This window comes from Anneissia japonica, unplaced genomic scaffold, assembly GCF_011630105.1.
Source record: "Anneissia japonica isolate Jap-2015-1 unplaced genomic scaffold, ASM1163010v1 scaffold287963_len587249_cov193, whole genome shotgun sequence".
Lineage (NCBI taxonomy): Eukaryota > Metazoa > Echinodermata > Crinoidea > Comatulida > Comatulidae > Anneissia > Anneissia japonica.
Genome location: NW_022750702.1, coordinates 338,320 through 354,046, shown reverse-complemented (window position 1 = coordinate 354,046; position 15,727 = coordinate 338,320). Strand labels below are relative to the sequence as shown.

At 35.4% G+C, this 15,727-nt stretch overlaps 2 protein-coding genes across 2 annotated transcripts; one reads left to right on the top strand and one right to left on the bottom strand.

The window, feature by feature from the left end:
• The first annotated feature begins 301 nt into the window (after positions 1-301).
• LOC117121499 (probable RNA-binding protein 18) lies at positions 302-4,271 on the top strand. Its single transcript, XM_033266704.1, has 5 exons — positions 302-543; positions 1,036-1,162; positions 1,638-1,724; positions 2,196-2,302; positions 2,824-4,271. The coding sequence occupies exons 1-5, from the start codon at positions 482-484 to the stop codon at positions 2,993-2,995; spliced, it is 555 nt and encodes a 184-aa protein (XP_033122595.1). The 5' UTR covers positions 302-481; the 3' UTR covers positions 2,996-4,271.
• A 2,090-nt stretch (positions 4,272-6,361) lies between these two features.
• On the bottom strand, positions 6,362-15,487 carry LOC117121489. Its single transcript, XM_033266687.1, has 8 exons — positions 14,927-15,487; positions 13,300-13,508; positions 11,565-11,755; positions 11,007-11,104; positions 10,773-10,812; positions 10,475-10,540; positions 9,257-9,822; positions 6,362-9,146 (listed from the first exon to the last, which is right to left on the bottom strand). Exons 1-8 carry the CDS (start codon positions 15,039-15,041, stop codon positions 8,419-8,421), a joined length of 2,013 nt encoding a protein of 670 aa, XP_033122578.1. The 5' UTR covers positions 15,042-15,487; the 3' UTR covers positions 6,362-8,418.
• Positions 15,488-15,727: the final 240 nt, after the last annotated feature.

The following is a 15,727-nucleotide window of genomic DNA, read 5'->3' as shown; positions in this document are numbered from 1 at the left end:
TGGCGCGGCTACATAGGCCATTGTTTATTAGGGCTACTGCCGCTGGTGGTAGCTTTTTGTTTATATTCTTTTGTACTACTTACAAGGTACAGTAGGCCTACATACAAAAAAAATAGGCCTAGGCTAGGCCTATATAATTTCACTTTGTTACTTTACACAAGCAGAAAAAAAAGTTCGTGTGTAGGGTAGGACAGCAGAAGTGCGTGTTCACTGGACCTTGTCGACATATTAACATACAGAGCTAAGTGAAATGAATATTCAATTTCTATTGCTACTAAATTATTCATGAACCTGCAGTAGTGTCGGGCGCCATAACGCTTACCCAATTCAACAACCTGAAACAGCGCCCTCAATTATTCCTACTTTCGATTATTGTTTTTCTCTCGGACCTGCAAGCACAGAACTAGCCTAGTAGGCCTGGAGGAGCATAAATTGTTTGATCATAAAAAGTCATTCATTTTGACATGTTGTCCTAAACAACATGGATGAGGATGAGGCAGGGTGCAGGCTGTGGATCGGCAATCTGGATCCTCGTTTGACTGAGTAAGTATAATGTGTATGTTGGTCTTTTAATTCCTATCTGGCTAGGCCTAGCCCAGTCTAGATAGAGAGGACACCACCACTAGACCAGAACCTGTGCAAGGCATAAGAAAGAATACTGTAGCTAGGCTAGCCTAGGTATATGCTTACACTAGGCCAGCAATTATGAAATCAGACCGTGGTATTTCTTCCGAATGTAGGAGTGAGAGCTAACACTTCCAAATCAAACATCATCTTAGAGGCTCGGAGGGTAGGTCATTAATTGCTGGCTTTTGTTAGCTGGTGGTTGGGGTTATTAAATTTGGGACCTACTGTAGGCAAGTACATTCCAGTTTTATTTTGGAGAAATATATAAATTTGTTTAAAGGGTATTTGAAATGTTGAAATTGAAACAAATCTATATAAATATTTATTATTACATTAATCATTATTAAGTTAACCTCATACCTATGAGGCCTCATCAATTTTTTTTTTCATTTAATTTAATATATTCAGATTCAATTTGCTGAAAATTCTGAAACGTTACGGAGTTGTAAAGAAATTTGATTTCCTGTTCCACAAGACTGGTCCAAATCAAGGCAAACCACGAGGATACTGCTTCACAAGTTATAGCACAAAAGAGGTACCATAGATTTAATATATTATAATGTGTACAATAGATATTGATGGCGGTTTGGTGCTGTGGGAATGGTTGCCAACCTTGAGATCAGGGTTTCCATCCTTCGCTGTGAATTTTGCTTGTATCCTTCAGCAAGGCACTTTATCTGCATTGCTTTAGTCTACCCAACTGTATCAATGGATACTAGAAAATTGCATGGAGTAACCTGTGGTGGACCAGCATCCCACCCAGGGGGAGTATTACACTCTTATCCGCTTCACGTTACAGAAACTGGGAATAAGATCTACCCCTATGATCCCAAGAGGTTCTGCAAGGATTTACTTTTTTACTATTCAAACAGATCACAAGTTAAAATTTCTGAGATAGAATGCTTAGCATTTAACCACAGGTTTTCTCATTTAATTGTCTACATTTTAATGTAGCAAATCATTCATCAAATTGTTTACATTGTTTAAACATCTGTTTTTTTTCATTTTAGGAAGCTAGTAATGCCATTCTACTACTAGATGGGAAATCAGCCCTTGGGAAGCGTTTGGTTGTGAAGAGGGCGCACTCTCAACCAGCTGTAAGTTCACCATAGAAAGTTTTCTGTATTTTAATGAGAGGGTGGTCAATTCAGTATAACTGATCATTTGAAATTGTTGGTGATCTATAAGACCTTATAGCTAAAGCTTGGTTTCCATATGACAGCTTTTGGTGATGCTGATTGGTCGGTTGAATTGGGGAGCCTTCCTGATTGCGTAGGACTGCTACTCAGTCCAACAATTGCAGTGAAAACACTGTAGCGACTTAAAAAAAACCAGGTTTAAGTCTATAAAGGTTGGTGAGTGGAGAGCTGTTACTTAGTGCCTCGATTTAAAAGGCCTGTGGAATGTAGAGATGCATTGGGGCTCTTGGTGCTTAATAACCAAGCCTCAGAAATAATAGTAGATATTCAATGCATGCATTGCTCCATGAGTGGAAAACTTTTTTATGACAAAAACCTTAGAAAATAATAAATTGTCACAAATACTTTTATTCTTCTTTCTATTTAAAGAGAGAGGATCTGGTTGCTAAGCAGCAGCCCAGCTGCATTGCAGCAGAAAAACTTCCAGCTAGTTTTGGAGGTCATAGTTCAACAGCTACAAATGTGAAACAGATAAGGTAAATATGGTTATGTTACATTGTTGTTGGGAGTTCAAACGCTACGCTGTTGATTGGCTTGTGTCCTTAGGCAAGACACTTTATCCACATTGTCTCTGTGTGTATAAGTGGGTACCTGGTAGGCATTGTGTCAAATATGCACCTACTCATCAGCGGCAGTTGTGGAGTATGTTCCACAGGCATCAATTCTGATGACGGGGGGTAAAAATGTGCAGTGCATAGGTACATAGTGATATGCGCTATATAAGAATACATTTATAATTTTAGAATGTATTGAAAGTTTTTTTAGCACTTCAATATTATGGTTTATCAATTGATTTTGTGCATAAAACACCCTGAGAAAAACAAGCTTTCATTTGTGGGAAAACCTAAGGTAGTTTACCACTTGGCATCATAGCTGAATTAGCAGAAATAGTAATCAGAAATTCTTGTGTTTAAATCCTGATAGGAAACTTTCCTCAACAGAACAATTGACATTATTTTATAATCATTTTTATTTCAATATTTATATTTTATTCCAGTCTTCAAACCAAGATACGAGCTCTGGAAGCCAAGTTGATGATAATGGATGGTGCTAAAGATGATTTCAAAGTTGGAGCGATGCCGAAGTTGAACAAAGCGACTGATAATCATGATTTAAAAAAACATTCACAAACCTCGTTTAAATCTAAAAAACCTTATGATAAAAGGTAACACACGGTGTGCAATGAAACGTTTTTGTTCTTTGTTGTTTGGTATTTATATAGCACCTATTCTTTTAGGTTTTACAAAGCGCTTTGTTTTCCCTGGTCATTGGGTCTGCATGCTTAAGTGTTGCTGCTATATTGTTGCAGTAGCAGGCAACCCCACCAGGGTGGGGAGAAGCAATGCAGATATTGCCTTGCTCAAGAGCACAAGCTAAATGCACAGCAAGGGATTTAAAAAACCTGATGATAAAAGGTAAAACACAATGTGCAATGAAATGGATTATTTCATACAGGTCTCCCTCCAATTAAAAGAGCACTATTCTGTGGTCCCAAATTAACAAATTTGTTTTATCGTTATTATTCTAATGAGAGATCAAAGCTGCTAAAGACTTAACAATTCTATATCAATTAAAAATATATAGTGTATTGGTAAAATAATAATAGTAATGATGATGCACAAGTACAGGCTAATTAACTTCAATTATAGTTACACCAGCAAAATATCACACGATTTCTACGAATTTGGGGCCACTGATTATCTCTATTGCCATAAGAATAACTGAATTTGATTTAATTTATATATTTTGGGTCAAGGAATGCCAATAGCGAATACAGTGCTACATTACTCACTTGCATATAAGCAGTAATCTATTGACACTACGCATACATTTGTACATGCAAACCAGGGGCGGATCTAGAGATGTCCGAACGGGGCATGCCCCCGTGTTTTTTAGACGCCCGAAAATAACCTCCAAGAAGTTTTGGGTGATCGATTTTTTCTTTTTTTTAGATGCTCGAAAATAACCCCCAAGAAGTTTTGGGTGATCGATTTTTTCTTTTTCTTTTTTTTTTTCTTTCCAAAAGGGGCTCAAATCTATATATTGATACTCTTTTCTAACTAGAGCATGTTTTTTTTGTACACATTGTGAACATAAGTTTTATATTTTTATACCGTTAAAGGTTTGGTGAGAATTCTGATAATGCTTAGTTAATTTTAAAAGGAATTTGTGGCCAAAATTCCCCATAGAATATATGTGCCGTTATCTATAATCACATAATCCTAGATGAGGAATAGTTTTCTATTTTGGGCAAAGCAATTTCCTGTAAAAATCCACTTTCATTGATTAAGGTTGTATTTCAGTTTCAAAATCCATGATTTAATGACAGTTATCATTAAAAAGGTATAAAATTGTTTCTTTTCATGTATTGTACATTATTTGTAAAAGCTGTTATGTATATTATTATTATTTTACTGTATTTGAGCTTATTGGTGTATCTATTTATTTATTTCAACTTTATTTCACGAGGGTAGCTCTAACAGCTGCACTACAGTAGTACAGCTGACTTGAAGAGGCCCTCTAAACTAATATCTTCTTGATTGAAAACAACTCTAGGCCCTAAGCACCATAATGATATTTATTGTAGTATGAGGTGTATGTAGGGAGTTTAGTTGAAAAAATATTTTGTTTGAATCCAAGATTTGAACCAAGGAAGGCAAGCATCTTAACTGCCAAATCATAACTCCACTCAGAGCATAATTTAATATGTTATCCTGTAAGCAGTTGGCTGTTGGATGAAAAAGTTATTGGGAAAGTTGTAGCACTTTGAAATTCTCCAGAATTCTCCAAAGTTCACTTTTTCATTGACTGTTATTCTATCTGAACTTCTGTATCCTTTCCAAGGTTACTTTTAATTTGAGTGTCTTAATTGGTTTTAAATTGTCTGTCATTAGGTCTTTATCAGATTTCACTTTCGATCAAGGAATTGTTTGTAAACAAGCCCTTTTACTATGACAGCTGCATTACTTATACATACAAAGTTTTCAATTTTCTGAAGAGTTATCAGGGCTGGCTCATGCATCGATGATTGTGATTGGCTGCCATGTAGTACATTGCAGGCATTAATCAAGTCAAATGGACCAATCAGCAAGTTAAGGAATAATTGCATGCCCTACAAACAAAAGTACTGTAGTCACTATAGAGTATTTGGTTGTAATAAAGGTCTATTCTTACATAACTATTACCGGTAACTGTTTTAAAAATGTGTATCTTGGAATGTAACTTAAACTACAATAAAGTACGACCCTATATATATTCTTATGTATGTTTTTGTTTTGACTTTCATTATAACCGTGCCCTATAAATTCAACTATTAATTAAAAATAATATAGGCCTAAATAATTGTATTTTCTAAGATAACACAGAGTAGCCTATGTTTGAATGCACAAGATTTTCTTAGTTTTTTTTTTGTTTCAAACAAGCATGCAATGAAATTTGTGAATATACACAATACCACTGACAGGTGCTGGTGCATGATCCATCATAGTGGCACTTATCATAGTGGCACTCTTGTGAAAGTGTGTAGTCATTTTGGAGGCAAAAAGAATATGGGCTCTATATATATATATATATATATATATAATTTCCCTACAAAAATAATGGTATGGTCGGTTAATTTAAAGATGAGTTTTGTAGTTCTAGACAGCTGAGGTTTGAGGTCTTAGTTTCCTAGATCCGTGTTTGCTCTAGATACCCAAGAAAATGCTCATTCATTGTCCTAGAAAAAAATTAATTTGATAATTTGCATGTCACATTCATTTTGAGTTTAAAATCCATCTTGAAAAACATGGGGAGATTCTAACTTTTTTCCTATAACTTATTTATAGAAATATGTGTAGGTAAAATTTGCTACGCCTACTGTATTCAAAGACTTGCTTTATCAGTGTACATCACTCGCAGAAAAACATGCTATTCTGTAGCTGAAGTCGAAGTTCTAATTATTCAAGGTCGAATTAAAATAATTAAATTTGAACCCCTTAAAGAACAAAATCACTTAGAAAGGAGATAAACACATTTACTTCAGGGGTGGCGCCAGCAAGGGGGCCCCCGTCGGGGAGAAAAACCACAATTTGTCGGGGAGAAAAAAAAATTACATGTATTGCGTACATACAGTAGTTCAATTTTTTTTTTTGCATTCTTATTTTATATTGTATTACTTTATTGTATGGAAAATAAAAGTATATTTGATTTGATTTATTGGTTTGATTAGTAGACTCTAAAATCGATTGAATAAGCCTTTGAAACCCCTAAATTGTCAAAATTTTTCAGGGGCTTCGCTCTCTAGACCACTTCGAATTATTTTAAGCGACGCTAAACCACAGCCACTTTGCTCTCGTTGGGGGAAATCTTCTCCCTCGTCTGGGGCATCGGCCCGCCCGTCAGGACCCAGGACCCCACGTTGGGGTAATCCTAGCGCCACCCCTGATTTACTTGGCCTTTTCTCCTGCATGTTGGGTTTACTGGTGAATCAAGTTGAGCTTATTAAAAGATGACCTTATTTATATGTAATAACCTCTAACAAAACAGACAAAACCTAAGTTTGTTTTTAACGTGCATTTTTATTAAACCTAGAACACCTACTACAGTAAATATATTAGGAATTCATCTGGACCACTATTAAAGATAAACATTTAAGAATATATGCATTTGTTGTAATTGAATTATTTAAATGAATACTATGAAATTTGTCCTTAATGACATTAAATCAAGGATGCTTAGTAGAATAAAAATCTGAATATACAAATTTAGGTGTCTAGTGACAGCGGTGGCGCCAGAAATTTGCCGACAAGGGGTCCGACTTGTCCGACGGAGGGGTCCGGACCAAGACGATGACGAAGCCTCGGTCAAAGGCCCGGAATAAATAAAATACCAGTTAGGGTTTATGGGGAGAGTTTTTATGCTTAATTTGGTCCTAAATGTGCTTTTAGACCACAATATTTGGGATTGGCAATCAAAATAGCGTTATGTATTTGGATAGGCAAATTATTTTTTTAAATTTTTGGTCCGACGAAGCAGTCGTTCCTCGGACGACAAGGGGTCCAGGCCTGTCTGACGGGTGGGCAAATGTCCACCCCCCCCCCTGTCCCCCCCCCCCCCCCGCTGGCGCCACCACTGTCTGGTGAGCCCTATACCATTAAAAATATGTAAACAGTACTGCTAACACCAATCATTAAAAAAAAAAAACACATTAATACAACATTGCAAGTATTGAAATTGCTTGTAGTAGGCCTAGCTCAAGAGGTTTTAATCCTCTGTTCTTTGCAGGCATTCCAAACATTTGTAAGAATTATGCATGTAAAATATGAAAAAAAAACAACTTTTAATATATGAATGTTCAAAGAATTATGCAAATAACATAAATATTCAAATAGGTACACTAATAAGATATCTGAAAATAGATTGCACATCAACATTTTCATTTCAAGATGATTATATAAAAATATATAAAAGAAAATATAGAGAATTTATGGTAGACAATGTGTACATAAAATTGAATGAAATATACAGTTTATTAAGGTATTACAAAAGTATTTACTGTAAATGTAATTCTCAAAGTAGAATACCGGTACATACGATAGAGACATAAAATACAATATACTAATAAATAATATTACTAAAAGAATTATAATAAGATAAATTTTTGGCCTACTGTATGTACAGTATAATAAAATCTTTGCAATTGGAAAACTTACTGAAACTGGTAAAAAACACTTGATTAAATTTATAGGAATAAACAAATGTCATACAGTATGTGCTAGAATTCTTTGGTTAAGGAATTTGCTTCAAAATTAAAGTAAATTTGACAAACTCTAATACAATTAATCGCTTATTACAAGTATTGTAGTAATACCAACAGTTCAAAGGAACTGAAATACTCCTCTTTGCATTATGGTATAAACTACCCTATGCAAAAACCATCAAAAACAATATACATACTTTGATCCAGTATATTCTGGAATGTATAAAATTGATAACAATATAAAACTGAATACTGTACTAGAATTATTTGTGTCATTAGGTTTGCAAGAATTTTCATTTACAGTTCAGTATTTCTCCCTACCCAGGAGGTAATTCTACCTTATACAGTTTTCTGAATACTAGGTTGCTGATTGCCAGATCACTCTGAAGGTCAGTTTGTACAGACCCTATAATCCTGAATGCATGATAAAGTAATTTTTTTTTAAAAACATGCAATTTATTGCTAATTTGGTGACCTGTGGTTATTTTCAAATTACAGCACACAAAGTGAGTTACACCACAGTTCGAACAATAGATGAAATTCATATACTGTATAGCCAAGATATTTGTATAGCAATTAATTGTACATTCAGTAATCATGTAAATTCTGGTATATATTTTGTTGTCAGTGTTTTTTTCCAATGATACACATTCATGATGTGTTCTGAAATGTGATTCAGCTAAGTTTTGTCCAATTCCACATCATCTCTTCTATTGGTAACACAGAAACATTTTCTTTAAATTCAACTTTCATCTTGTGAATTTTGATATTCTGTTACCTTGTTTGTGCTAATTCTTGTCTAGGGGTGTTCTGATGTTACGTGTTTGACCTAATTCTGAAGTATCAACCTTGTCAAGAGTCATGCTGATCTCCATCCTCTTGTGGCTGGTAATCAGGAAGTGCTTCTTCAGGTTCCTTGTCTTTCTCACTAACATCTTCTGTTTGTTGTTCACATTCTGTCTGTTCAGCTACCTTCTGGTTTGTGTTACTATCATCAGTTGATGGATCTTGCATTCCTCTGCTATCTTTAGTACCAGGAACACTAATCTGTGCTTTGCCACCTTTGACAATTGCATCTTTTTGATCCTCTTTGGGGTCAACACCAATTGATTTTCCACTGTCACTGGTAGATATTCCCAGAGTTCCTTCATCATTAGTAGGAACACTATGAGTTGAGGCACCATTCTGATTTGCAAATTCCTTCCATCGACAGCCACAATCTACTTCCTTTTGATCTTCAGACACTACTGCACAATTTTCTTTCAAGTGGTTGCCTCTGGTGCCTTGTGCAGAGTTTGTGATTACTTCTTTCGGCATATCAACCTCCCCAGAGGTTGGCATTGCTGGTATAGCAACATGAATGCTACTGCCTGACCTATCACTACTTGACTCACTGTCTGACCTTCCAGTTATTGATCCATTATGTGTTGATGCTGGTCGGCTTGGGTGGTTGTTGTTCATGTTATTATGTGGCCTGACTGTTTTCTTGTTCTGCCGATAAAGTGTGGATGACATAGAATAATGAAGATGACTGCTTCTCGGTGCAGATGGTTTAGTACTGTGAAAGCCAACTCTCGTTCCTAAAAAACAGTTTCAACACAGTTATATGTGTGCTGAACAGAGAAGATGGGCAAGAAACAATTTTAGATGTACTACTTATTAGTTTTAATGGGTCGACAAATGAACTTACCGGTTATATTTAAATGATAGTTTTGCTCCAAGATGTTTACATAAGATTTCTTCCAGTGATCATCCTGGTTCAAATGATCAGCACATTCCTGTTCATCTTTATTCCTTACTGTGTTTTGCTTCTTTGATGCCACTGCATGCTTTGGCACTCCACCGTGACACATTACACAGTATGGTTCTTTGTGCTCGTCAGATTTTACTTCTTTCTCCATCTTCTTGGAACCATAGCTTGAAGTCGTAACTGCTCCTCCAAAATTATCTTGGTTAATGTGAGAGGTAGGCATCAGTGCGGTAGTAGGTCGACTGAGTGCTGTTACAGGATCATTCTTCTCCCACGCTGACTTCACATGCAATGAAAGAGATTTTGCGTCATCGTGTTGAAAAATACGTTCTGTGCTCTGTGGAAGACTGTTGCTTGCCAGGCTACTCTGAGGGGATTGGTAGTTAACGTCTTTACTAGCCCCTTGGGGAACCTGAAATGGCCGATGGAGGAAACATCGTAATGGTTCATCCCTGGAGACATACAAGCCTAACTTTGACATGGAGGTTGCATCTGCACAATAAGACCTGCAAATATAAAGAAAACAATATTTTAAAAATTTATTTCAATTGATTTCTATAAAGAAACAGGTAAATTAAGTGAGGACTATGGAGTAGATTTTCAATTATCTGTCATACTTTCCTGCTTCTTGTGGCCTTAGCATTAAATACCCGCTATCTGTAATTCTAAAGACAGTTGGATGGGCCGGGCATATTCTTATGCTTATTTGATTAAGTTCTTTTTGGTTCATTAATCACATATGATCCACATAATTTTTGTTTTACCAAGCAGTTGTCATGAGAATTTTCAGGAACTGACTCTGGGATTATAAGGCAGGCACGTTTGTCACTGTCACTCATTCACAGCACAAAATGAATACATTAATCAGCGCAGTATCAAAATCATAGTATCACAGAAACAATGCCATGGATTGATCAATCAATCAATCAATCAGTCGGTCAATCAATCAATCAATTGTTCCATTTATATGGCGCCATTCCAACAGTTGTTGCTTGTGGAACCCTAGTGACTTAATACTGTCAAGTGAAGGCGACTGTTTTATCAACATATCCCACTTCTATTAAAACATTTAACTACAGTAATTATAAATTATCTATATTTTAACCAAATCATTTTTAATTGATTTCAATTAATAATCTTTAAATAATCAGTCCTCACCTGTTATACCTGGCTCCAACAAGAAATTCATAGATAGTTTCACCATTATGGGTTATAGGTTGTAGGCTGCAAAGTAAAAAAATTAATTAAATTGTTGATTTAATAATCATAATGGGATCCAACAATAAACAATGCGGTCTTAATTTTACCCCTGGTGAATACATAAACCCCTCCACTCCTCTGTCTAAAGCTTCTCGACCTGACCCTTACAATCTTTCTGACCATTACAATCTATCCATGCTTAAACAATCACACTTCTCATCAACAAATATATACTTCAAAATCAAATCTCACTTACTCCTTTGGAACATCTGCGGTCTTGTACTTGTCTTCTTTTTCTGAAAAAAACCAAAAAAACATTCCACCTGATTATTCATATTACAATAAAAATAATGAATTGTTCATATTATGGACATTACAGTAGTTGCTTGGCAATTAATAATAATTAATAAATTAATGATGATGATGATGATAATAGTAGTACTACTAGAATAATTACATTAGCAGCAGCAGCATACATTATACAACTTACTCATTGCCATCTTTTGCTGTCGATGTAAGAATGTCTTATTCTCCAAGGGCGCCCTCACCTGAGGTGCAGACTGTGATCGATGGTGTACACGCAGCAAACTAAATGAAAACAAAAAAGTTTATTAAAATAAAATTAAAATAACAGTAGGTTGTAAAATAGCTTTAATACATCATGGTATCTGCTACCTTTAGCAGATTACTAAAGTATGATTAGAGTATGTTTAATAAGGCATAAATTACATTGAAGTTACCAAGGAACAACAGTGCAAGTATGATGTTTGTGACTAATAGTGTCCCCTCTTTTATGAATATTGGAGAAACTCCATACACAGTTTTGTGAGTAGACTTTGTGCTAGCTCCAATGGTTTCATCAAAACTATTGTTTCCTCACTCACACCTTCATCAGAGATGGTGTAAACTAATTTGTAATTTGTAAATATTTTTGGTTTTGAGGAATATACTGTATACATTTTTCGCTTGCCTTTATATGTGCTTTTATTTTTTATATGGGTATTTATATCTGAAATAAAGAAATGACTGAATGAATGAATGAATGTACCTCGCGCGTGTTGGTCGTCCAAGTGAGATATCTACCAATTCTGCTGACTCTCCATATCTATCGGTCGATGTCAAAAACTGATGTGTGCTGTTGGTTTTTACAAGCATTTTGTCTGGGTCACTGGGGGCGCTGTTACACCTGTTTTGCATTCTTTCAGTATACGATGAAAGCACACCTTTAACTTGTTCATCCTGTGAATTTAAACAGATATTATAACTTGGTATGGGTGGGAGTTATATAAAACGTTATAAATAATGTTGGAAAAAAATGTTCACTACTCTACGTTGACTAATAGCATAACAGTATTGAGTGCAGTTGAATAGCTTGGTGACTTCCAATCTCAAGGTCCTGGGTTTAATTCCTGTCATGGTAACATGATTTTTTTCACATCCAAAACAACTCCAATCCCTAAGCCTCGTAATGAGACTTAATTTATGTAGAGTATCTCATGTTTGTGTTTGTCTTGTGAAGGGATATGTGATTTCGAATAGGGACATAGTTCACTGCTTAACAATCCATGGCCTTTGGCCTAAAACCACAAATAATAATTAAAAAAAAACAAAAAAAACAGTGATAACAATTTATATCTCAAACTTCATCGAGGTTCTTCAATTTGTATGTTGATATAATTACAACAAAATTACAAAAAAATAATTGATCAGATAATTAAATTCAGGCTAAAGAATTAGATAAAAACAGCAATAATACTTGGCAAGCAAATTGATTAAATTTATTAATTTCTTAAGAACAAAATAATTATGAATATCCTTAATTCAATTAATTTTCACAATTGACACAGCAAATAAAAAATAAAAATCTTTTCTAAAAGGTATTATTGCACTGTACAAATTTATGTTGACGTAGTGTGGATATCGTAGGACATATTCTATTACGTTATCAACTGTATAAATCTATGCTTCCTGGAAGGCTAGATCTACCAGCCTAGCATGAAATTAGTGCATTTATTGATGATATGCATTAAGTCAATTTACAGCCAACAGAGCTGTGAAGAGAGTATGCAGATGAAGGAGCTACCATGGGACACTTGAGAAGGCTAGCAAGTGTGACGCTTCTAGCTCCTTAACCTTTAAGTCGCTTCACGTTGCACACTTACAGATAATATAAGACACACAGGTGTTTATATATAGTGCGAGTGTCTTATATATGATATGATTTGACAATATTTCAGTGTGAAGCCATTGACTTGGATCAGAAGACATCATGATTCCCCTGTGGTGATTAAGACCCCTATAAGCAAATTGTTAACTTGTGAACTTTACTCTAGGGGTATTTCAAGGATCTCATCGGAGAGGACAGTTATATTAGAAGGCAGCTAGGGGTTAACACATTGGTGTTTCAAGGATCTTCACCCAGGATGGGTGGGGGAGTGCGGGAAAAGCTTCCCTCTCATTGCCAGGTATTTTAAGGTTATGCATCAAGTATGGGGTTAGGTAAGGGTATTTCTCTCTCAGGTGGGGTTTAAAGAATCCGAAGAATGAGGGGTGACTGTTTGCTTTTAATCTTAATGACTTGTTGAGAAAAATAAAGAGGGGAGGGGAGGAAGAGAGGGGGAATGTACATCAGACTTAAAATAGTATCATTCAGTGATGTGAGAAGTTAAACTTTTACTATTCAGCCAAGTAGTAGGAGTACCTCTAAATCCACTACAAGCTTCTACACCCTTGACAAAGCTGTTAACAATGCTTCAAATGTTGGTAATGTAGGCTTAAGTTACCTTATTACTAGCCAGATATTTCTGCACCATCAGTGCCTGCTCTCCTGTGTGGTTCTTCATCTTGTTAGCCCAGCTCATCCATGCAGGGGCATTTAGCCTTCGCTGCTTTTCTTCTTCATAGTCATCTGCAACACATTTTCTCACGTTTTTTAGGTACTCCGCCGGCTTATCAAATGCCAGAACCGACAGGGGGTACTGCTTAGAAAGACCTGCAATGCAATATATAAAGTAATCAACATTAATATGTCTGGGTGGGATAGAGGGTTGAGATGCAATATTCAGAAATTTACTTTTTTTTTTTCAATTTACTAATTCATAACGAATATATATACAAAAAATCATAGGAAGTAAGATGTAAAACAACTGACTTAAATAGCTTTTATCTTTCATTACTTTGGTACTAGGCCTGAAAATTCATATTTCTGGAAATGTTTAATGAATGTTTTAAAAATTGAATAATATTTCATAAGAAGGAACTGCCAAAAAAAACAAAATAAAAAAAAACCAGTCCACCATTTTTACCCAACATTAGACAATGAACAAACATTGGTTCACTAAATAATTAAGTTTAGTGTACCGGTATTGGCGATGTATAGTTTGTAGTTCTTTAGACGACTGTCACAATACAAATGGCCTTGGAAGGAATACAGAAACAATACTGTATATGGATAGGCCAGTCAAATCAATTGATTTTTTACCTTTGATTTAGCAGATATTACTACTACTGCTGGTTAATACCTGTAGCACTAAGTCACTATTTAGACTAGTCTGTAGGCCTACATTAAAATTGGTTCCTTAAAAATACTTACAGTAGCCACCTGTATTGCAGAACTACACCTTTTTATTAGTGCTGTATATAGGCTTATGAATCCACGATTTTTACACGATTGTTACGCAGGGAATTAATTTAATTTACATTAATTTGGTAGTCAATAAATCATAATCAAATGAGACTGTCAGCTAAACAAACTTCAGTCTCATATTTATTAGGCTAATAGGCCTAGTATCGCATGACATTACCACCTCATGACAACAGTTTTAAACATTTTATTTGACGACAAATGATACTAGGCCTAGACACTTTTTTTTTTTTATATTAAAGAACCAGTAAAATTTTTCCCATGCTCAGTGTTCATATTTTCTTACGATTTCTTTTTATTTTGTTCTTATTTTTAAACACTTTTTAAACATAGAATTATTACTGTATAGCAGTATGTTATTGTACTGTATTTTAGAATGTATTATTACACTGTCTTGCCTACTGCAAATAAGGTACAGATAACCAGGGAGTTGTTATAACAACTCTCCCTGAGATAACTGTATTTGTTGGTTTTTCTGTTTTTTTGTTTTTTCAAAAAAAAATCTCATTGACATTTTACCTCAGCCTCAATTTGTTCTTATTTTGTGTATTAGGCATATATTCTGATTTATTGAGTGATCATTTAAGTTTCAATTAATATCTGCAAAGAATGTGCTATCGTTTTTATTAAACTAGGCCTAGAAGTAGCCTTAGGCAAGGCCGGTTACGGCTCAGCACATCAGGCCAGGGGATAAAAGCCGACGGGCACTTGCAACTCAGTCCCGCAACGCACGATCATCCCGGCCCACTATTTAGAAAATCACCAACCTTTGTATCCTCCATGGGGACGTTCTTCTATTGTATAACCCCTCTCTTTACAAGACAGACTCAAAAATCTCAAATTCCGGTTAGTCAATCGACCACTTTTAGGACGATTTGTCATACTTCTCAGAAAATACCATCTCTTTACAACAACAGCGTAAACACCACCTCTTTATTTTTGCTAAACAAAACTTCGAAGACGTTCTGTTTGCAAATCACCAAGACGTCTCAAGTTTAATAGCGCCACCATGTGGTCAAGCACCACTGATTTAAAACAGTAATTTTGTAGAACAATCCAAAGTTGAAAATCATATGAAAATACAATTGAAAAAGATATACTCTTAGAAAATTATTTAAAATAATATCTAGAACACCTTCTGTTAAATACTGTTGTTTCAAAGAGTGAATTAAATGGTTCCCGTGACTGCATAGGCCGGCTGGCCATTTAACTGCCTAGCAACTAGAACTCAATTCTTAGTTGCTTCTTAGACCGTTTGCCTTTATCATAACAGTGCTTTCATCGCCTTTCAGAGTATTTATCTTCTGTCTACAATACCAATCAAAGGCCTAGATTTCGTGAACAAAGCATTTTAGCGACCACATTAACTAGACAAAAAACGAAACGGTGCGTAACCACAACTCTTCACGTTGTCACCCCTCCGCAAACATAGACACATTAAAAAAGAACACAACAATGCTGCCGTACATATAGCTGTAGAATGTCTCCTATTTCCGTATTTTAAATGCGCATTCGAGAGGGGCATCAATCACTTCACGTCCATATTGGTGGTTGTCATTATGCTTTTC

Coding starts and splice junctions, on each gene's coding strand:
- LOC117121499 (XM_033266704.1), top strand. CDS start 482: ATGGATGAGGATGAGGCAGGGTGCAGGCTGTGGATCGGCAATCTGGAT. Junction 544..1,035: donor CTGGATCCTCGTTTGACTGA/GTAAGTATAATG, acceptor TAATATATTCAG/ATTCAATTTGCTGAAAATTC. Junction 2,303..2,823: donor ACAAATGTGAAACAGATAAG/GTAAATATGGTT, acceptor ATTTTATTCCAG/TCTTCAAACCAAGATACGAG.
- LOC117121489 (XM_033266687.1), bottom strand. CDS start 15,041: ATGACAAATCGTCCTAAAAGTGGTCGATTGACTAACCGGAATTTGAGA. Junction 11,105..11,564: donor GGACGACCAACACGCGCGAG/GTACATTCATTC, acceptor GTTTTCATTTAG/TTTGCTGCGTGTACACCATC. Junction 9,147..9,256: donor CTATCATTTAAATATAACCG/GTAAGTTCATTT, acceptor ACTGTTTTTTAG/GAACGAGAGTTGGCTTTCAC.